The sequence below is a fragment of the Prionailurus viverrinus genome, chromosome A1 (assembly GCF_022837055.1).
Source record: "Prionailurus viverrinus isolate Anna chromosome A1, UM_Priviv_1.0, whole genome shotgun sequence".
Taxonomy (NCBI): Eukaryota; Metazoa; Chordata; class Mammalia; order Carnivora; family Felidae; genus Prionailurus; species Prionailurus viverrinus.
In genome coordinates, this window is record NC_062561.1 from 88364392 (window position 1) to 88387174 (window position 22783).

Below are 22783 nucleotides of genomic sequence, written 5' to 3' on the forward strand. Positions count from 1 at the left end.
CAAATAGTATGAGGGGGTTCAGAGCACAGGGGAAGGTGGTCAGAGTGGGGAGGCTCATAGCGGGGGGTTCAGAGCACAGGGGAGAGGTGGTCAGAGTGGGGAGGCTCATAGTGGGGGGTTCAGAGCACATGGGAAGGTGGTCAGAGTGGGAAGGCTCATAGTGGGGGGCTCAGAGCACAGGGGAAGGTGGTCAGAGTGGGGAGGCTCATAGTGGGGGCTTCAGAGCACAGGGGAGATGTGGTCAGAGTGGGGAGGCTTATAGTGGGGGTTTCAGAGCACAGGGGAGAGGTGGTCAGAGTGGGGAGGCTCATAGTGGGGGGCTCAGAGCATAGGGGAGAGGCCATCAGAGTAGGGAGTCTCATAGTGGGGGTTCAGAGCACCAGGTGAAGGTGGTCAGAGTGGGGAGGCTCATAGTGGGGGGTTCAGAGCACAGGGGAATGTGGTCAGAGTGGGGACGCTCATAGTGGGAGGACTCAGAGCACAAGAAGTCCCTATGCATGAGGAGGAGGCTCAGAAGGCAGGGTCCGAGAGCTTAGGGGACCAGCAGTGGGTACCAAGGGGTGTGTGGGCCAGGACGTGCTCAGGGAGCAGTGTGGCTTGAGGTACCAGCTCTATGATTTGTGACAAGAGACTCAGCCACACGGGTCTGTGCATCTCCCCACCAGACCTCAGTCTTCTTTGGTGTGAGAGGGGCTCCCCAAGAGGATCAAGGAGCTGATGAAGAGGAGGGGCTGGCTTACCCCCACCTGCCCCGCCCCACCCCACCCCACCCCCACCCCCGCCTTAGCTGGGTCCCAAGGACACACCCTGGAAGGAGGCAGCTGCAGAGGAGGCCGGGTCTCGGGTGAGGCCACAGCGGTACTCCCCCTGGTCCTCCGCTGAGAAGCCCCGGATCACCAGCGTCCGCCGCTCACCCTGGCAGAGAACCTGGAAGCGCCCGCTGGGTTGGATGACCTCCGCCCCCTTCAGCCACACCACCTCGCCCGCCTCCGCCACCTCACACTCCAGACACACGTCCTCGCCGGCAGCCACCTGCCGGCTCTCGGGAGCGGGAGGTGTGGGAGCTGGGTGCGCAGGAACCGGGGCCACAGGCACGGGGACTGAAGACACGGGGGCGGGGACCGCAGGCACGGGGGCGCTGGCCGCAGGCACTGGCTCCAGGGGCTCTGCCAGAAACAAAGCCACTTCAGAAAGGACGCGCTGGGGCTCTCCAGCTTGGGGAGGTCTGGAGCGCTCCAGGCGGGACTACCACCACCCACCTTAGGAAGGCCAACCACTCACCGAGCTTCACTGTCTGCGGCAGGTGCACGGGCTCCCCAGCCCCCGCTGGGCCCACTGCTGCCACACGGAAGCGGTAGGTCTCCCCGGGGGCCAGGCCGTCCACCACGCACTCAGGCCCAGGCACCAGCTCATGGCACAGCCGCCACTCGCCTGTGGCCGCCGCCTTCATCTCCACCCTATAGCCGCAGAGACCGCCGCCACCGTCGCTTGCAGGCGCCACCCAGGACAGCGTTACCGAACGGCCGCTGCGCGCCACCACCTCTGCGTCCTCTGGAGGGTCTGGGAGGCCTGCGGGGACGGAGCTGGTCAGTGGAGGCTCTCGGTCCGCGCCCGCGGGTGCCCAGCCCTGCCTGCCTGGTTTCTGATCCTGGGGTGAGAAGTGGGCGCTGGCCCGTGAGCCCCTGTACTTGGTGGCCCCGACCGTCTGAGAGCGCAAAAGTCGTGCACTTCAGAGCCAGGGAGACAGTGTACCCTGAGCCTACCTGGATGGCAGCCTCTGGGGCTGGAACAGCAGAACCCTGGTCGCAACCTGCCTGCCCGCAGGTGGCCCAAACCACCCACCTAGCACGGTGAGCCGCGCGGAGGCCACAGCGTCGCGGGCGGCGAAGGTGACCTCGCCAGCGTGCTGTGGCTGGGCACTGCGCAGCTGCAGGGTGTGGTGGCTGCCGTCGGCGGTGACCGTCCAGTTGCGGTCGTCCGGCTGCACGGCGGCTCCATTGATGTACCACGTCGCCTCGCCCACCGGCACCGCCTCACTGAGCGTGCAGCTGAAGCGGACCTGCCCACCGGCTCCCACGGCCGCGTCCTGCGGGGACTCCAGTACCTCCAGGCGCCAGCCTGCGGGGGCCGGGGTATGCGGTGAGTGCTCTGGCCTGGAGGCAGGTCTGGGAAACCTCCCGGCCACCGGGTCCCGCCAGCCCCGCCCCCCTGCTCCTGGCAGAGAAGGAGGCCCGGCATCTGGCAGGAGGGGTCTCAAAAGACCGACGCCCCCCCCCCTCCACTGCCAACGTCCTCAGCCCCCAGCCCTGTACCTCCACAGCGGAGGATGCGGTGGGAGGGGTCTCAGAGACCCCACACACCTGCTGAGCGGCAGCCGGTGGGAGGGGTCTCCAGATACACGCCCCCCGCCCCCCACGAGGCCTCAGCCCCGCCCCGCACCCCTAACCTCTGACTGTGAGGAACGCGGACGTCACCACGTCCCCTGCCAGGAAGGTCACCCGGCAGCTGTCCTGCGGCCGCAGGTTCTTGAGCAGCAGCAGGTGCCGCAGGCCGTTCTCGAAGTAGACCACCTCCGCGTTCTCGGAGGTTCGCACAGGCTCATCGTCCAACAACCAGGTGTGGGCGGCCACCTCGGGGCGGGACAGCTGGCACTCGAACAGCGCCTCGCCGCCTTCGAGTGCGTCCACGTTCTCCAGGCCGCGCACCACTGTGTTCTTGGCTGTGGGGAAGGCGGCGGCTCAGGGTGCGCTGGGGCCTCCTCTGCCCCAGGGCCCCCTGCAGAGTTATGTGGAAGAGCCCACCCCCATTAGAAGGGCTTAAGGGCTGACCAGCATGTGGCCCAGTGGAGGGCAGTGCACGGTGTCCACATGGGGCCACCACGGGGGCCTCTTGAGGCCCTGCCCACTCCCATACCATCACCACGCTGGTAGCTTGCCTTGGCTGGTGGCCAGGGAGGGCGTGCTTCTCCACACCAGACAGGTGAGAAGCCTCAGTATTCCCAAAGCTGCCCAGCCCACAGCCAGGCTCAAACCCTGCCCCCAGCAAGAGTTATATGCCCCTGCCCAGGTTGCAGCGTGGGACTCTGAAAATGGCCCCCTTTCTTCCCAATCCTCAGCCAGCGCTATCAGACATGCTGGGCTGCTCCCCTCACTCACAGGGACCAGAGAGACCCCTGCCCTACTTCCCCACCCCTCTCCAGCTCTCTCGTTCGCACAGTACACCAGACTTAATAAGTGGATGTGTGTTTGATGTGTTAAGCCATGAGCTCAGGACTGGGCTTGCCTGGCCCCAACAGCAGCCCAGGCTTACCACCTGCCACGGCCCATTCCCATGATACACCACCTGTACAGCAAGTGATGCCAGTGGGAAGTCTGAGCAACTTCCTGGAGGAGGAAGAATCTCAGGCTGGGCATGACTGAGCTGGGCAGGGCACATGTGAGGCAGGAAAGGAGAACCAGGTGACCCAGGACTGGTCTGGATGCTGGGAAGGGTGTGACCTTGACCCACATGACTTTAGGAAGCCGCTACAGAGCCTGACCTGGGCAATGGGGGATGGGGCAACCACAGCCCCAACTGCTCTCTGGGATACATACCCAACTAGAACCTATTCACAGCCCTAGTGCTCAATCCCAGCTTATCCACAGAGTACACATGCCCTGCAGGTAGGGGCATCTGCTCTGGACACGAAGCCCCAGGGAGTGAATGGGGCAGGGCATCTCAGAGCAGACACCCCCACAGGACCCACCCATGTCTCTCTTCTGGCCACCGTCCCACTCCCGGGCTCCTCATACCACAGACCAGACTTCCCCACATCCCAGCTCCTTTCCTGCCCACATCAGAATCAACAGCACCAATGGGGGTTAGACATCCCAGATGTCAAAGCAGCAGTGAGCCCCTGCCCTTTCTGCCTCTCTGGGCTCCACTGTACCCTACCCATCCCAGATGGTCTCATGCCTCAGCTGCACCCCCGCCTCCCTCAGGTCTGGGCTCAAAGGGCAGCCCCTCCCCATAGCTGCTGTCACGTCTAACTTCAGCTCCCAGAGGGACAGCCCCCTGGAGGGAGGGATTGCTGTGTATTCTGAGCTGTGCCTCCTGGGACCGGAAAAAGGTGCTTTAAAAACGTCACTGTTTACAGAACCAGGACCTGCTTGTCCTGGCTTGGATGGCCCTCTCACTAATGCCTCCAGATCACTCCTCACTGGGCAGTGTTCCGATCTTCCCAACCAGGAACTGGCAGTGGCCAAATGACGTCCCTCCCCTGGGGGCTGCAGTCAACTGCCCCCCCCCACCCCTGGTCCCCCACACGGTATCCTTGCTGTGTGCAGACAGGGACACAGGGCTCCAGTGCCCCACCTAAGATCAGGGACTCAGGGCATGCAGCCCAGTACCCCCCTCCTGTCCCATCAGGCAGCTCCAGGAGAAGCAGAGGCCTGCCTGTTGGGGCCCTGTCTTTCCAGCACGGCCACATAATGCTGACTGTCACACCCGCCTCTGCACCAGGAAGGATGGCCCCAACCACGCTGGAGCCGTGCAAGGCCTCACCTTGCACCTGCAGCAGGGCCACCACACGGGTGCCCGCAGCCTCACAAGAATAGATGCCACTGTCGCAGGGCAAGGCCGGCCTGAACGACAGCCTGGCCACGGTCCAGTCCTGCTCTATGATGACACGGCGCCCGTCAGCGCACACCTCCTGCTCGTCCATCTTCCACGTGGCCTGCACAGGCCTCGAGTACTGGCAGAGGAGCTCGGCTGGGCCACCCTCCTCCACGGCCAGGTCCTGCATGGCACTGACCACCTCCACCGTGGGATCTGTCGGCCGACACCCCGGTCATGTGTCAGCTGGTGCAGCGTGGCTGCACCCCACCCACCCTCTGCTCTCAGCAGCTCAGCAGCAAGCAAGCGGTGTTGGGCAGGAATGGGGGGGGGGGGCTGCGGCAGGAGGAGAACCCATCGCGGCAGCCCAGGGCCCTCCTCATGGGGGAAGCTGTGCTCTCCCTGGGGTAGGTGGCACTGGAGGCTTGGCCTCTGTCGGGGCTGGGCCCTTCCTGAACCTTCTGCCTCCCTCCCCAGCCCTGGCCCAGGGCATGCTTTGCCTCAGCAGGGGCACAACACCCCTGCTCAGGGTCTATGAACTCTGCTGGGCCCATGGCACCCCCAGGGTCCTCGCCAACCTCGGGGTCCCTGTCCCATCTCAGCCTGCTGAAATCCTACTCAACAACTGATCTGCCCCTTGGACATGGGTGAATGTCTGCACTTATTCCACAGAAGCACTGAGTGAAGCCTTGTTGGCCAGCCATCCTGGAGGACTGGACACCCCACTGTCATCCTCCCCAAAGATGGATCTTTCCCAGATGGTCACAGGACCCCAACTGAGCCCACAGCAAGGGAAGCAGTGGCGAGCAGGGACAGAGCAGGCCAGGCCCAGGACCAGGAAGGGGGCTCTCACTCCCCAGCTGCCCTCTGGGCGAGGGATAGACAGCCACAGAATGGTGACCAGGCAGGAAGCCAGGCCTGGCGCCCCACAGGGAGGTGGGCATGGGGTTGGCTTCACCTCTCCCCAGCCTGGCCTCCTCCTCCACAAATCGGGACAGCAGACCTCCCACCATGCCTGCCCACGGCACACACAGAGCGATGCCCAGCTCGAGTCCTGGGGCCAGCCCTGGACCCGGCACCCTGGGAGCCCGCAGCAAGCATTCAGGGTCAGCAGGTACAGAAGCGTCAGCTCAGGGCAGGGTCCCATTGGCCAATACCTTTGACCAACAACTTGGCCGTGGAAACCAGGGGCCCTGCACGGTAGGTGACGGTGCCTGAGTCAGCAACCCCCAGGCCCGAGAGTGTGAGGGAGTGGAAGGTCCCGTCACGCACGGAGATAGCACTCTGGGGACCATCCTGCAGCAGGGTGCCATCCAGCCACCAGCGGGCCTCCGGCCCCCCCGCACGGGACACCTCACAGGAGAATGTGGCCACCTCCCCCGCAAAGACGTCCACGTTCTGCAAGCCACGTACCAGGCGTGGTACTGCCTCTGTGCAAGAGGGCAAAAGGAGGGGGTCTAGGCACCCTGGGTCTGTGGAGCCAACCTGGGGTCTGCAGAGGTTGCCTTGGGGCTGAGACAAGAGGTCCACCCAGGCCAGCTGACCCACCTTGCTTGTAGAATGAGACACAGAAACCACCCACAGCAAGCCCATGGGAGGGCAGCTTAGCCCCCTGTACCCAACACCCCCATTGGGACATGTCCTGTTTCACCACAGGAGACTGGTCACCTGTATCCACGCCCTTTTCAGGAGGCAGAGCAGACAAGCCCTAAGGCTCCAATCCTTGGGGGGTGGGTGTGGGGTGGGAAGAAGTCATGGGGCCCCCTGCTCTCATAAAGTGCGGGATCTCCCTTGGGAAGTAAGACTGCCATCCCTGGGCGTTTGGAAGTAGATGTTTCTCCTGTCCCCAGAGGTCCATTTACCCAGACGTGCCCCGAGGTCCTTCCAGCCCTCAGATTCTGGGGCCCTAATGTTGCATGGCAACTGACCCTTGCCCTGTCACACAGTGGGGCTTGAACCCAGGGGCTTCCCAGATGCAGACGATGCCTGCTGTGTACCCCTGTACCCACCATGGCTGGGCCCTCCTGCAGAAGACCCCCCATACCCTTCCCAGGGTACACCATTGATATTCCAGCCCCCACCTTCCCTCCTATCCTCTCCCAAAAGTGCACACCTGACCATGTCCCCACCCTACTGCATCATCTCCCCATTCTCGTCTCCCAACAGAGCGTCCAAGCTTGTCCATATACCACCTACCAGGACACCCATTTGTACCCCACCCCCATGCTCATGGCCCTCCCATAAGACCATGGCCAGGTATCTTTACATCATTCAGCACACTTCAACTGGGGACACCAGGCCAAGAGGGGCCAAGGCACAGCCCTCAGTGGGACCTGTAAGGCTCAATCCACTCCCACACTGCCCCCTCACAGACACCCACTCTTAAGAACACACAGGCGCTTCCTGGACCCACCTGGATCACAACACCCAAGATACTTCCCCTCTCCCATCACTCAGATGGAGGGCACTGCACTCTGGTGCCTTTCTCAGCCCCACAGTTCACAGAGCTGACTGTGTCTGTCGACCCTCTCAAGATCTGGGCTGGTGGGGCACCTGAGACTCAGGACACACTCCATCTCTATGTCTAACTCTACCAGCAGACTGGGGACTCCCTGATGGCACAGCTTCAGGCCCTCTCCAGGTAGAGGCATGTAGGGTAGATTGATGCCAGGTGGATGGATGGATGTCCATGGATGGATGGTGGGTGAACAGATGGATGGTAAGTGAACAGATGGATGATAGGTGGTAGATGGATGAGTGGATGGATAATGGATGAACAGATGGACAGTAAATGAACAGACGGATGGTGGACAGATAGATGAGCAGTAGATAGATGGATGAATGAAGGATGGTTGGATGAATGGTGGATGCATAAATGTTGGGTGGGTAGATGAGCAGATAAACGGATGATAAATGGACAAAAAGACAGGTGGTGAATGTGTAATGGATGAATGTGTAGATGAATGATAGATGGTGGATGGATGAATCATGGATGAATATATGGTAGATGAGCAAATATGTAAGTGGATGGTGATTGGACAGATGGATGGGTGGTGGATGGAAGAGTAGATGGACAACAGATGGATAGATGGATGGTAAATGAAAGGATGGATGGATGGATGGATGGATGGATAGTAGGTGGGTGAATGGTAGATGAATGGATAAGCATATAGGTAAACAGATGATACATGGACAAAAACATGGGTGGTGAACGTGTAGTGGATGGACATGTAGATGAATGATGGATGGTGGATGCATGGGGCCAGCTTGACAACCAGGAGTAAGACAGCACAGGAGAAGCTCTCAGGGTCAGGCACTCAGAGAGATGACCAGCTCTGGGGACAAAGTATAACCCAAGTTGAAGGTCTTTAGGTCCTCCCTACATGCCTGGGACCTTGTATGCTGTTGTATATAACCACATGTGTCACTTGGAAACCTGTGGATGTGCAGGCATGTATCAATGTAGACATGATTATCTACGTGGCACACACAGGCGTGTGCCACAAGAGTAGACATTCACAGGGGAGAAATCCCAAAGGCCCAGGCCCACATCTCCCTCCTGTGGGCAGCACTAATCCAATACTGGGATCCCCCACACACTATCCTTCTGGTGTGTGACTTTAGCCATCAAGGGGTGGACGGTAACCATCCCAAGGTAAGATCACCTCTGGAAGGCATTGGCTTCTGGCCACACCACTGCCAACAGCTCCCCAACTAAGGAAATACAGACATCCGCAAGCAAGAGGCTGATTAGGAGAGGGGGCTGCCCACCTGTGACCTTCAGCTGGGCTTCTGAGCTACATGAGCCCACTTGGAAGCTGATGGTTCCCGCATCTTCCAGGGTCACCTGAAGGAGAGAGGGGGTCTATTCCATCTCTGCAGGCCTCCAGCCAGGTCCGAATGGAGTGGGAACCTCCCTTCCACTCCCCAGGGAGCACCATGGCTGGCCCCCAACCAGGTCTGAATGGAGTGGGAGCTTCCCCCCCCCCCACTCCCCAGGGAGCACCATGGCTGGCCCCCAAACAGGTCCGAATGGAGTGGGAGCCTTCCCCCCCACTCCCCAGAAAGCACCATGGCTGGCCCCCAACCAGGTCCGAATGGAGTGGGAACCTCCCCCCGGCCATTACCCAGAGAGCACCCCAGCTGGCTCCCAGCCAGGTCTTAATGGAGTGGGAGCGTTCCTCCCCACTCCCCAGGGAGCACCGTGGCTGGCTCCCAGCCAGGTCTGAATGGAGTAGGAGCCTTCTCCCCCAGTCCCCAGGGAGCAACCCAGCTGGCCCCCAGCCAGGTGTGAATGGAGTGGTAATCTATCCCCCCCCCCACTCCCCAGGGAGCACCGTGGCTGGCCCCCAGCCAGGTCCAAATGGAGTGGGAGACTTCCCCCCACTCCCCAGGGAGCACCATGAATGGGGCAGGACCCAGAGAAGCCACCTTGTGCAGGGTGAGCAGATGCAGTGTGCCATGCTCCACGGTGATGTCATTCATCTCATTGGCCTGCAGAGGCACCCCTCCCAGGGCCCAGCGGGCCTCCTGGCCGCAGGCCCTGGATAGCTGGCACCGGAAGTGGGCGTCCTGGCCCTCACTGAGCTGTACATCCTGCAGGGGCTCCAGGATGCTCACATCAGGGACTGCACAGCGGACACACAGTGTGGGCCTCAGCATCTGGGATGCCACTGCCCACTGTCAGGGGTGCCTCCCAGCACCCCATCCCACTTCCTGAACACAAGCATGTGGGGCACCCCTCCATCACACCTCCACTGTCCCCAAGTCACCCCTCACAGGGCCGCCTCCCCACCCGTCCCTCAGACCCAGGGGCAGGGACCCCGGCATTTGTCTCTGGCATACAGAGGGCTTGAGCTTGTGTGGCACCCATTACCTCGAACAGTGAGCTGGGCAGAGGATGTGTGGGCGCCCACGTGGAAGGAGACGGTGCCTGCATCCTCAGGGGTCACGCCCTTCAGCCGCAGCGTGTGGGTGCGGCCACCCCGCACGGCCAGCTCTGTCACCTCGTTGTTCTGTAGTGGCAGGCCCTGGAGGTGCCACTCCACAGCCATGGCCCCAGCCCGTGACACCTCACAACTGAACTCCACCTCCCCGTCGACCTGCACCTCGGCATCCTCCAGCCCCCGCACAATGGTCACCTCGGGCTCTGGGGGGTGTAGGCGATGGGGTCCCTTTACCAGCCACACCAGTGCACCAGGCCCACCTTCCACTCCCCTCCTCCAGCAAGTCTTCTTGAACATCCTCCCACTCTGCCTCTATTTGCCACGCACAACCTTTGTCTCCATCACACTTAAGTCTGGGCACTCAGAAGAAGCAGAGGGGTTGTGGGGTGGGGGGCTGCCTCTGTCCACCCCCACCCTGTGGCCAACCCCAGCAGGGAGGCAAGCCCTTCAGGAAGTCCTAGGACATGCTGTCCCCCTGCATGCTGGGGCCACCCACACCAGAGTGAGCAGAAAGGAGAAGAGCCTGTAACTGCAAAGGCCTCAGAGCCACGTCCAGAGGGGCGCTTGGCCCTAGTGGGTGCCAGGCCAAGTGTTCCCCCGGGGCAGTGGGTGTGGCATGGATGGCTCACCTTTGACCATGACAGAAGCCATGGTTTTCTGACCACCGGCCATGCAGACGTACTCGCCCGTGTCCTTGGCCTCCAGCCCATGGATCAGCAGCTCGCACATGGTCCCCACACGCCGTATCTCATACTTGGGACTCACATGCAGCTCCACACCCTCCTTGAGCCACTGCACTGGGACTCTAGGCTCTGCCTCACTCAGCTGGCAGCGTAGCTGGGCCACACTGCCGGCCTCCTGCTCCATGCTCTGCAGCTCCATCTGGAATGTGGGCCTAGGGGCTGGGGGGCCAGGGAGGGGTGCTTAGGGCTGGTGAGCACAGTGCCCACTGCTCCCAGGGTGGGGGTGAGACCCCAGGGAGGGCAGGAGCCGCTGAGCAGCTCACCTCGGACAGAGAGGCTGGCTGTGCTCTGCGCATGGCCCGTGTCACAGGTATAGTGGCCAGCATCCTCCTGCTCAGTGTGGTGCACCCACAGCTCGGCAGCCCTTCCCTCCTGCACCATCTGGTACTTGGCACAAGGGAAGAGCTGCAGGGAGTCCTTGCGCCACTCCACACTAGCACCCTCTTGGCTCAGCTCACAGCGCAGGTGGGCAGTGACACCTTCATCCACCTCCTGGGCCTGCAGCTCCCGGAGAAAGCGCACCGGTGCAGCTACAGGGAAGCAGGGCAGCGTGAGGGCAGGTGCAGGGGAAGCTATGGGAGTGCAGGGAGACCACAGGGGTGCAGCTATGGAAGCACAGGGAGACACCACAGGGGTGCAGTTATGGGAGTGCAGGGGGAGACCATGGGGGTGCAGTTATGGGAGTGCAGGGAGAGACACGGGGTGCAGTTATGGGAGTGCAGAGAGACCACGGGTACACCTATGGGGTGCAGGGGGACCAAGGGTGCAGCTATAGGAGTGCAGGGGGACCCAGGGTGCAGCTATGGGGTGCAGGGAGACCACGGGTACAGCTATGGGGTGCAGGGGGACCATGAGGGTGCAGCTATGGGAGTGCAGGGAGACCACAGGTACAACTATGGGGTGCAGGGGGACCATGAGGGTGCAGCAATGGGAGTGCAGGTAGAGACCACGGGGGTGCAGCTAAGGGAGTGCAGGGAGAGACCACAGGAGTGCAGCTGTGGAGTGCAGGGAGACCACAGGGGTACAGCTATGGGGATTAGGGAGAAAGTGAGGGCAAGACCCAGGGTTCCCACAAGGGTTCATGGGGGAACCACAGGGGTGTGGCTGCAGGGGGTAGGGGTAACCTCAGGGGCTCAGCTACCAGGGTAGGAGTCATGGGGGCTGAGGCTCCTGCCAGGCCTGATATGTCTACAGGAGCCCCTATCCCCCAAGGGACTCCCAGGGAGGCGCTGCATCCCAGAGGCCCAGCCCAAAGCACAAGGGACTTGCCCCTGGGACAGGTGTTGCCTTGGGGCCCACCTGTAATGGTGAGGGTAGCACTGGTGGCCTGGGGTCCACAGGCACAAGTGTACTCGCCCGCGTCCTCTCTGCGCAGGTCCCACAGCACGAGCTCCGCAGTGTAGCCCCGCTGCCGAGGCTCCCAGCGCCCATCAGCCTGCAGCTCCAGGCCACCTTTGCTCCAGACCACAGCAGCATTGGGCTGGGAAAGCTCACACCGCAGTGTGGCCGAGGCACCCTCCTCAGCCTGCACACTCCTGAGTGGCTCTCTGAACACCACTTGTGGGGCTGCAGGGAAGCGGTGCAGAGGGGAGATACAGTCAGCCCAAGAGGGGAGCACCCACACCCAACTGGACCCAATGAGGGCAGGAAAGCTGGACAGGTTGGTGTAAGGTGGGAGGGGGACACCAGGTGGGGATTCTACCCCACCAGCAGGATGACCACGTGAGGCCACGAGGATGGGGGTCAGTGAGCAGACAAAAACGACTGGCAAAGTGAGTGGACACGGCACAGAGCAGGTAAGAGCCCAAGACACAGTGGTGATGCAGAGACATATACAAGGACAGGCATGCGTGCATTCCACCTGGCCACACACAGTCTTTACCCCTGACGGTCACCGTGGCTGACGTTCTCTCCTGCCCGCACACACACGAGTATTCCCCGGTATCTGCCACGGCCAGGTCACGGATCTCCAGCTCACACACTGTCCCATCCTGTCTCAGGCTCACTCTGTCCCCGGCTCTGAGGGTCTCAGACCCCTTCTTCCACTCCACAGGGACCGCCTTGCTCAGCTCACAGCGCAGCGTGGCCGTGGCCCCTTCCATGGCCTCTTCCTTCCTCAGGCTCTTTGTGAACTTGGCGGGCAGGGCTGGGGAGAGCCAAGGATCAGGAAGACTCCAGGCTGTCTCGAGGACTCTATGTTCAGGACAAGACACCCACAAGCACCACACAAACTGCCCAGGGCCACAACATGAATGAGTGAATGGAGCACAGAGTGGGTGAGGAAACAGTCCAGGAAAGGCAAACACTAGCCTGGACACAGACACCAGAACAAATACTTGACAAGGAGATGGAGGCTGGGAGTTCCCAGGGGGACACAGCTGGAGACACACAGATGCCCACAGTCTGACAAGGAGAAGGTGGTGATAATGGACAACATGCAGACACCAAGACATTGGCCCACGTGGCCACACATGATCTTTACCCTTGACAGTCAGCATGGCCGATGTCCTCTCCTGCCCGCACACACACGAGTACTCCCCGGCATCCTCCATGGCCACACCACAAATCTCCAGCTCACACATGTTTCCGTCCTGCCTCAGGCTGACTCTGTCTCCAACTCTGAGGGTCACGGACCCCTTCTTCCACTCCACAGGGGATGCCTTGCTTAACTCACAGTGTAGCTTTGCCGTGGCCCCTTCCATGGCCTCTTCCTTTCTCAGGCTCTTTGTGAACTTGGCAGGCACAGCTGGGGATGGTCAGAAAGACACAGACACAATCATGGTCTCTGAACACAAGGATGAGAAAAGACACCAACAGCACAGAAAAGACACAAACCAAACTAGACATGTGCCATGTGCTTGCTGGGTGTGCCAAGCACACACTGTGGGTTGTGGCTTCCCTCACTGGCTTATGTACAGCGTGGCCGTGGCCTCTTTGATGGTTCATCAAGCCTCATACTTTGTATGACTCTGGCTAGCATGGCTGGAGAGTCGGACACAGAATGGAGAATTGTTGAGGGCAGGACACAGTAGCACAGAGGACAAGACAGACTCCCACAGGACAACAGAACTAGCAGGGACTGAGAGGTCAAAAGTGGCTTGGATGCTGGCTTCTCTTGGTTCATACAACCACCCAGGGAAGGGGAGACATTTCACGAAGTAACAGTGGAGGGTGACATCAGAGAATGGGGGAGAGAAAGAACGTGAACATGGAATGAGTGCACATGGACATCACAAGTCACTTGGACACTAGATCACAGCTCTACTTGGCCACACACAGTCTTTACCCCTGACGGTCACCGTGGCTGATGTTCTCTCCTGCCCGCACACACACGAGTACTCCCCGGCATCTGCCACGGCCAGGTCACAGATCTCCAGCTCACACACCATCCCATCCTGTCTCAGGCTCACTCTGTCCCCGGCTCTGAGGGTCTCAGACCCCTTCTTCCACTCCACAGGGACCGCCTTGCTCAGCTCACAGCGCAGCGTGGCTGTGGCCCCTTCCATGGCCTCTTCCTTCCTCAGGCTCTTTGTGAACTTGGCGGGAAGGGCTGGGGAGAGCCAAGGATCAGGAGGACTCCAGGCTGTCTCGAGGACTCTATGTCCAGGACGAGACACCCACAAGCACCACACAAACTGCCCAGGGCCACAACATGAATGAGTGAATGGAGCACAGAGTGGGTGAGGAAACAGTCCAGGAAAGGCAAACACTAGCCTGGACACAGACACCAGAACAAATACTTGACAAGGAGATGGAGGCTGGGAGTTCCCAGGGGGACACAGCTGGAGACACACAGATGCCCACAGTCTGACAAGGAGAAGGTGGTGATAATGGACAACATGCAGACACCAAGACATTGGCCCACGTGGCCACACATGATCTTTACCCTTGACAGTCAGCATGGCCGATGTCCTCTCCTGCCCGCACACACACGAGTACTCCCCAGCATCCTCCATGGCCACACCACGGATCTCCAGCTCACACATGTTTCCGTCCTGCCTCAGGCTGACTCTGTCTCCAACTCTGAGGGTCGCGGACCCCTTCTTCCACTCTACAGGGGATGCCTTGCTTAACTCACAGTGTAGCTTTGCCGTGGCCCCTTCCATGGCCTCTTCCTTTCTCAGGCTCTTTGTGAACTTGGCGGGCACAGCTGGGGATGGTCAGAAAGACACAGACACAATCACGTCTCTGAATACATGGATAAGACAAGACACTAACAGCACAGAAAAGACACAAACCAAACTAGACATGTGCCATGTGCTTGCTGGGTGTGCCAAGCACACACTGGCACACACTGTGGGTTGTGGCTTCCCTCACTGGCTTATATACAGCGTGGCCGTGGCCTCTTTGATGGTTCATCAAGCCTCATACTTTGTATGACTCTGGCTAGCATGGCTGGAGAGTCGGACACAGAATGGAGAATTGTTGAGGGCAGGACACAGTAGCACAGAGGACAAGACAGACTCCCACAGGACAACAGAACTAGCAGGGACTGAGAGGTCAAAAGTGGCTTGGATGCTGGCTTCTCTTGGTTCATACAACCACCCAGGGAAGGGGAGACATTTCACGAAGTAACAGTGGAGGGTGACATCAGAGAATGGGGGAGAGAAAGAACGTGAACATGGAATGAGTGCACATGGACATCACAAGTCACTTGGACACTAGATCACAGCTCTGCTTGGCCACACACAGTCTTTACCCCTGACGGTCACCGTGGCTGACGTTCTCTCCTGCCCGCACACACACGAGTACTCCCCGGCATCTGCCACGGCCAGGTCACAGATCTCCAGCTCACACACCATCCCATCCTGTCTCAGGCTCACTCTGTCCCCGGCTCTGAGGGTCTCAGACCCCTTCTTCCACTCCACGGGGACTGCCTTGCTCAGCTCACAGCGCAGCGTGGCCGTGGCCCCTTCCATGGCCTCTTCCTTCCTCAGGCTCTTTGTGAACTTGGCGGGCAGGGCTGGGGAGAGCCAAGGATCAGGAGGACTCCAGACTGTCTCGAGGACTCTATATCCAGGACGAGACACCCACAAGCACAATACAAAGTGCCTAGGGCCACAGCATGAATGAGTGAATGGAGCACAGAGTGGGTGAAGAAACAGTCCATGAGAGGCAAACAGAAGCCTGGACACAGACACCAGAACAAATACTTGACAAGGAGATGGAAGCTGGGAGTTCCCAGGGGGACACAGCTGGAGACACACAGATGCCCACAGTCTGACAGGGAGATGGTGGTGATAATGGACAACATGCAGTCACCAAGACATTGGCCCACGTGGCCACACATGATCTTTACCCTTGACAGTCAGCATGGCCGATGTCCTCTCCTGCCCGCACACACACGAGTACTCCCCGGCATCCTCCATGGCCACACCACAAATCTCCAGCTCACACATGTTTCCGTCCTGCCTCAGGCTGACTCTGTCCCCAGCTCTGAGGGTCTTGGACCCCTTTCTCCACTCCACAGGGGCCACCTTGCTCAGCTTGCAGCACAGCTTGGCTGTGGCCCCTTCTGTGGCCTCTTCCTTCCTCAGGCTCTTTGTGAACTTGGCGGGCACAGCTGGGGATGGTCAGAAAGACACAGACACAATCATAGTCTCTGACCACTTAGATGAGACAGGACATTAGCAGCACAAAGACCATACAAACAAAACTCGATGTGGGCCACATGCTGGTTGTGCTTGTGGGTTGTGGCTTTCCTCAGACTGGCTTATGTAAAGTGTTTCCATGGCCTCTTAGGTGGCTCCTGTAGCCTCATACTTTGTATGACTCTGTCTAGCCCAACTAGGGCGTCAGACACAAAATGGAGCATTTTTGAGGGCAAGACACAATACCACAGAGGACAACACAGACTCCCACATGACAACAGGATGAGATGTGACCAAGAAGTATATGTGGCTGGAATTCTGGCTTCTCATGGTTCACACAACAACCCAGGAAGGGGAGATATTCCACGGAGTAATGGGTATAGGGTGACCCCGGAAAATGTGAAAAAGAATGTGAACAAGGAATGAGAGCACATGGACATCACAAAGTAAACTGGACACCAGATCACAGTTCCGCTTGGCCACACACGGTCTTTACCCTGGATGGTCAAAGTGGCTGATGTCCTTTCCTGCCCGCACACACATGAGTACTCCCCAGCATCTTCCACAGCCAGGCCACGGATCTCCAGCTCACATGCCGTCCCATCCTGCCTCAGGCTGACTCTGGCCCCAGCTCTGAGGGTCTCAGAGCCCTTTGTCCACTCCACAGGGACCGCCTTGCTCAGCTCACAGCGCAGCATGGCTGTGGCCCCTTCTGTGGCCTCTTCATTCCTCAGGCTCTTTGTGAACTTGGCAGGCACAGCTGGGGATGGTCAGAAAGACACAGACAGAATCACAGTCTCTGAACACATGGATAAGACAAGACACTAACAGCACAGAAAAGACACAAACCAAACTAGACATGTGCCATGTGCTTGCTGGGTGTGCCAAGCACACACTGTGGGTTGTGGCTTCCCTCACTGGCTTATATACAGCGTGGCCATGGCCTCTTTGATGGTTCATCAAGCCTCATACTTTGTATGACTCTGGCTAGCATGGCTGGAGAGTTGGACACAGAATGGAGAATTGTTGAGGGCAGGACACAGTAGCACAGAGGACAAGACAGACTCCCACAGGACAACAGAACTAGCAGGGACTGAGAGGTCAAAAGTGGCTTGGATGCTGGCTTCTCTTGGTTCATACAACCACCCAGGGAAGGGGAGACATTTCACGAAGTAACAGTGGAGGGTGACATCAGAGAATGGGGGAGAGAAAGAACGTGAACATGGAATGAGTGCACATGGACATCACGAGTCACTTGGACACTAGATCACAGCTCTACTTGGCCACACACAGTCTTTACCCCTGACGGTCACCGTGGCTGACGTTCTCTCCTGCCCGCACACACACGAGTACTCCCCGGCATCTGCCACGGCCAGGTCACGGATCTCCAGCTCACACACCGTCCCATCCTGTCTCAGGCTCACTCTGTCCCCGGCTTTGAGGGTCTCAGACCCCTTCTTCCACTCCACGGGGACCACCTTGCTCAGCTCACAGCGCAGCGTGGCCGTGGCCCCTTCCATGGCCTCTTCCTTCCTCAGGCTCTTTGTGAACTCGGCAGGCAGGGCTGGGGAGAGCCAAGGATCAGGAGGACTCCAGGCTGTCTCGAGGACTCTATATCCAGGACGAGACACCCACAAGCACCACACAAACTGCCCAGGGCCACAACACGAATGAGTGAATGGAGCACAGAGTGGGTGAAGAAACAGTCCAGGAGAGGCAAACACAAGCCTGGACACAGACACCAGAACAAATACTTGACAAGGAGATGGAGGCTGGGAGTTCCCAGGGGGACACAGCTGGAGACACACAGATGCCCACAGTCTGACAGGGAGAAGGTGGCGATAATGGACAACATGCAGACACCAAGACACTGGCCCACGTGGCCACACATGATCTTTACCCTTGACAGTCAGCATGGCCGATGTCCTCTCCTGCCCGCACACACACGAGTACTCCCCGGCATCCTCCATGGCCACACCACAGATCTCCAGCTCACACATGTTTCCGTCCTGCCTCAGGCTGACTCTGTCTCCAACTCTGAGGGTCGCGGACCCCTTCCTCCACTCCACAGGGGATGCCTTGCTTAACTCACAGTGTAGCTTTGCTGTGGCCCCTTCTGTGACCTCTTCCTTTCTCAGGCTCTTTGTGAACTTGGCAGGCACAGCTGGGGATGGTCAGAAAGACACAGACACAGTCACGGTCTCTGAGCACATGGACGAGACAGGACACAAGCAACACAGAAAAGACAAATAAATGGACACGGGCCATGTACTAAGTGGTTGAGCACACACTATGGGTTGTGGTTTCCCTCAGGCTGTCCTGTGCACAGTATGGCCATGGCCTCTTTGGTTGCTCCTCAAGCCTCATAATGTGTATGATTCTGGCTAGCACAGCTGGTGAGTCAGACACAGAATGGAGAATTGTTGAGGGCAGGACACAATAGCACAGAGGACAAGAAAGAGTCCCATGGGACAACAGGACCAGAAATGACCAAGGAGTGGGTAAGTGGCTGGGATGCTGTCTTCCGGTGGTTCACACAACAGCCCAGAAGGGGAGAGATTCGATGGAGTAACAGGGCAGGTGACACCAGAGAATGTGAGAGAGAAAGAATGTGAAAACAGAATGAGTGCAGATGGATGTCAGGAAGTCAATTGGACACCAGATCACAGCTCTGCTTGGCCGCACGTGGTCTTTACCCCTGATGGTCAGCATAGCCGACGTCCTCTCCTGCCCACACATGCATGAGTACTCTCCAGCATCTGCCACGGCCAGGCCACAGATCTTCAGCTCACACATGGTCCCATCCTGCCTCAGGCTCACTCTGTCTCCAGCTCTGAGGGTCTTGGACCCCTTCCTCCACTGCACAGGGGCTGCCTTGCTCAGCTCACAGTTCAGTGTGGCTGTGTCCCCTTCCATGGCTTCCTGGGTCTTCAGATTTTGGATGAACTGAGCAGGCAGTGCTGTGGAGGGTCAGATGGATAGAAGTCATCCATCCCTCTGGAGGATTTGGGGCATGACGTGAACACTCAGGATCAACAAAGCAGAAGTATGGAGGAGGACAGGCAGATCAGCTCATGTTCGACTGCAATGGTCTCTGGCATCTTGCCCTGAGGGGCATTTTACCCAGGGACTGCCTCCTTCCAGGTGTCATGTCTTCTCAATATCCTCATACCCCGACCTTTCGTACTAGCCCAGCTCTGGCCTCACCTGCACTGAGCTTGAAGCCAGGCTCCTCCCACTCACACATGACGTTATGGCTCTTTCATGGAAGAATGCCCATGAGGCACCTCGTGGTCATGACATTCACTGCTCCACTGCTGCTTCTCACCCCATGTTTCCCAGCCAAAGCAGGGCATCCATCTCTTGCTGCCCACACCTGGGCTCATTGCACACTATCCCCACCCACACTAGGCCCTCTCTGCTCCACCTCACATGTTCTTGTCCAGACTCCACCAGACACTCACTCTCCTGCTCAGATTTCCAAGACTATGATGGATGCAGCCATGGCCTTTTAACCACACCCCTGGGCCCTTGTCACCTGAATTCCAACTGTAGGCACAATGAGGTCCTAAAGTTACAGGTGACCAGTGTCCACCCTAGTCACACCATGTTGTGGGGTGATTCCCGTACCCCAAATTCATGTCAAGGCCCCAGGGGGCCTCAGAACAGGGCTGGAGATGGAGTCTTTAAAGAGGTGGTTAAGGTAAAAGGGGGTCACTAGGGTGGGCCCTGATCTTATATGACTGGATCCCTATCAGAAGAGGACATCGGGACACACACACACACATACACACACACACAGAGAGGGACAGCTACGTGAAGACACAGGACATGAGAAGGCAGTCATCTGCAAGCCACTGAGAGGACTCTGGAGGAACCAGCCCTGTCCTGACTGGATCCCAGACTCCAGCCTCCAGGACTGGGAGACTACACATTTCCAATGTCAAGGCCACTTCTCTATATCTCAGTCATGCCTGTTTTGATAGCAGGAGCGGTTCCTGCCATAACAAAGACCTCAAGTTCTAGAACCAGCTTTGGAACTGATGTTGAGTGAAGGCTGGGTTTTGACAGACAGCCGGATAGATCTAGATTGCCTGGAGTAGATCATGGGAGCAGGGGTCAGTACAGGCATTATGGCACTTCTGGTGAGGCCCAAATCGGCAATGAGAAACAGCTGACTGGACACTTTCAGGAAAAGTAGTATCTGTAGGAAGTAGCAAGGAACCTGGATGAATTCTGCCCAGTCTGTGGGTGGATGAATTCTGCCCAGAATCTGTGGAAGGTGGGCCTCATAAGCAGTGAACTTGCACTGGTTAGCTGAGAGATCTCCAAGAAGAGAGTTGAGGGAGCAGCCTGATTTCTTCTCACTCCTTGTGGTGAAACACAGGTAAGAGCAGGGCAGAAGCGGGAACAGAGGTAGGGTCGCCCAGGCAGGGTGTGCGGAAGGCTGGTCTGATGAGCCACACTCCTGAGAGCTGCATGGGAGACCAACGAAGTTTTGGAGAGCATGCAGAAATGCTACAGCCACACCTGAATCAGAGATGAGAAGGCTGAAATGGAGGAAACCATCAGACTTCCAGGGGTCCTACGGGATGCGCCCATGGAGCTGCCCAACTGTGGGCACGTATCACTCGTCAAGAAGGGCAAGAAGGAAAGCAAGGGAAATTCAGAGGCTGCAGGACTGCCACGGCATGGGATCCACAGGCCAGGCCACATCTACCCACGGCCCACGGCACCACTTGTGGGCCCAGAGGACAGAGCATTGAGCCAGAGGCTCCTTGTCCAGCCTTAAAATCCAGGAGTCTTCCCTGCCCAGTGTCGTGTCTCCAGGGACCAGGGACCTCTTCCCTCATTTCCATTTCTCCCCTTCGGAACAGGAATGCGCGTCTGGTACATGTCCTGCGGCTGCGTTTGGGAGGTGTGCAGTCTGACCTCGCAGGTTCATGGCTGAGAGGAAGCCACCTTGAGTGTCACCCAAACCTGGTGCACATGCTTCCATCACACTCTGGATTCTGTGGTGACACTGGACTCAGGTAAGGCTTTGGAGCCTTGGGGACGGGGTGTGCATACGCTGCACGTGGGAAGGACATGCATTTCCAGGGATGTAAGAGGGCAGAGTGTCACGCACAAACTTGTCCCACCAGCAAATTGTATCCTGGAGTTGTACCCCCGAGACCTCAGAATATGAGCACATATGGAAATACGATTACCCTTCAGAGGGGTAATTAGGGTAAAGAAGGTCACTGGGCGGGTCATTAATCATGCTGGCATCCTAACAAGAGGGGATCAGGACACAAATAAAGGGACAGCCACGTGAGGACATGGGAGGAGACAATGTGTACACTCTAAGGACGGATGCTCCTGGGTCCCAACACCTGGATTCAGACTTCCAGCCACTACGAGTGTGGGACCCGTGACAGTGTTTGTCCTGCAGCCCAAGCCAAGTGGGACAGAGCCCTTCAGAGGGCAATCAAACCCTGTCACCAGACAAAGGAGGGCCTGGCCTGTCTGGCCACCTTATCCCTGAACACCCCAATGCTGCCCTCAGTCCTCCTTCACACATTCGTCATGTGTGTGACATGCTCCCAGCCCCACACCTGGGCCCAGGATGCGTGCCCATCCACAGCCTGATCACAGGCCAGGAGCCCCGGGCCATTCTCCTGGACTGTGATGCCCATCTGTACATGTTTTCCTGGGGGTCCCCGTACCATCCACCCCGGGGCCTGGACAGGACTGACCAGTGTGTTCTTAGTGTGAGACTGTGGGATGCTCCACATGGCTATCGTGTGGTCCTGGAGAGACAGCAACATTGAGAGATATAGGGGAGCAAAGACCAAGAGGCAGGGGGAAGTCACTCAGGTGGCCACACACAGTCTTTACCTCTGACGGTCAGTGTGGCTGATGTCCTCTCCTGCTCACACACACACGAGTACTCCCCAGCATCCTCCATGGTCAGGCCACGGATCTCCAGCTCACACATGGTCCCGTCCTGCCTCAAGCTGACTCTGTCCCCAGCTCTGAGGGTCTTGGGCCCCTTCCTCCACTCCACAGGGGCCTCCTTGCTCAGCTCACAGTGCAGAGTGGCCGTGGCCCCTTCTGTGGCCTCTTCCTTCCTCAAGCTCTTTGTGAACTTGGCAGGCAGGGCTGGGGAGAACCAAGGATCAGGACTCCAGACTGTCTCGGGGACTCTATGTCCAGGACAAGACACCCACAAGCACAACACAAAGTGCCTAGGGCCATGGCATGAATGAGTGAACGGAGCACAGGGTGAGTAGGAGGCAAATGGCTCAGGAGAGACAGACAAAAGCCCAGATACAAATATCAGGACAAATACTGGATGGGGAGATGAAGGGAGATGTCTCCCAGGATGACACAGCTGGAGAGACACAGATGCCCACGGAGTCTGACAGGAATAAGATGGTGACATAGTCACAATGTGCAGACACCAAGCCACAGGGCCACATGACTACACACAATCTTTACCTCTGACGGTCAGTGTGGCCGATGTCCTCTCCTGCCCACACACACACGAGTACTCCCCAGCATCCTCCATGGTCAGGCCACAGATCTCCAGCTCACACACGGTCCTCTCCTGCCTCAAGCTGACTCTGTCCCCGGCTCTGACAGTGTCAGACCCCTTCCTCCACTCCACGGGGGCCTCCTTGCTCAGCTCACAGTGCAGAGTGGCCGTGGCCCCTTCTGTGGCCTCTTCCTTCCTCAGGCTCTTTGTGAACTTGGCGGGCAGGGCTGGAGACAGCCAAGGATCAGGAGGACTCCAGACTGTCTCGGGGACTCTGTGTCCAGGATAAGACACCCACAAGCACCACACAAACTGCCCAGGGCCACAGCATGAATGAGTGAATGGAGCACAGGGTGGATAGGAGGCAAATGGCCCAGGAAAGACAGACAC

The 22783-nt window shown here is 58.5% G+C and overlaps 1 protein-coding gene across 3 annotated transcripts in view; it reads right to left on the reverse strand.

Annotated features, from left to right (window-relative positions):
• The window catches only part of OBSCN (obscurin, cytoskeletal calmodulin and titin-interacting RhoGEF), a 159135-nt gene that overhangs the window by 47983 nt on the left and 88369 nt on the right, over positions 1-22783 (reverse strand). For 2 of the 3 annotated variants that reach the window (XM_047851995.1, XM_047851979.1), the window contains 22 exons: positions 22357-22620; positions 21754-22017; positions 18570-18833; positions 17774-18037; positions 17174-17437; positions 16370-16633; positions 15582-15845; positions 14982-15245; positions 14169-14432; positions 13569-13832; positions 12765-13028; positions 12165-12428; positions 11582-11848; positions 10546-10812; positions 10169-10441; positions 9470-9742; positions 9025-9221; positions 8365-8440; positions 2447-2719; positions 1843-2118; positions 1282-1569; positions 807-1166 (listed from right to left, as the gene is read on the reverse strand). In XM_047851995.1, coding sequence (XP_047707951.1) covers positions 807-1166; positions 1282-1569; positions 1843-2118; positions 2447-2719; positions 8365-8440; positions 9025-9221; positions 9470-9742; positions 10169-10441; positions 10546-10812; positions 11582-11848; positions 12165-12428; positions 12765-13028; positions 13569-13832; positions 14169-14432; positions 14982-15245; positions 15582-15845; positions 16370-16633; positions 17174-17437; positions 17774-18037; positions 18570-18833; positions 21754-22017; positions 22357-22620 — 5718 coding nt within the window. Of the gene's footprint in view, positions 1-806; positions 1167-1281; positions 1570-1842; positions 2119-2446; positions 2720-8364; positions 8441-9024; positions 9222-9469; positions 9743-10168; positions 10463-10545; positions 10813-11581; positions 11849-12164; positions 12429-12764; positions 13029-13568; positions 13833-14168; positions 14433-14981; positions 15246-15581; positions 15846-16369; positions 16634-17173; positions 17438-17773; positions 18038-18569; positions 18834-21753; positions 22018-22356; positions 22621-22783 lie in introns of all 3 variants that reach the window. The other variant, XM_047851985.1, reaches the window with a different exon arrangement.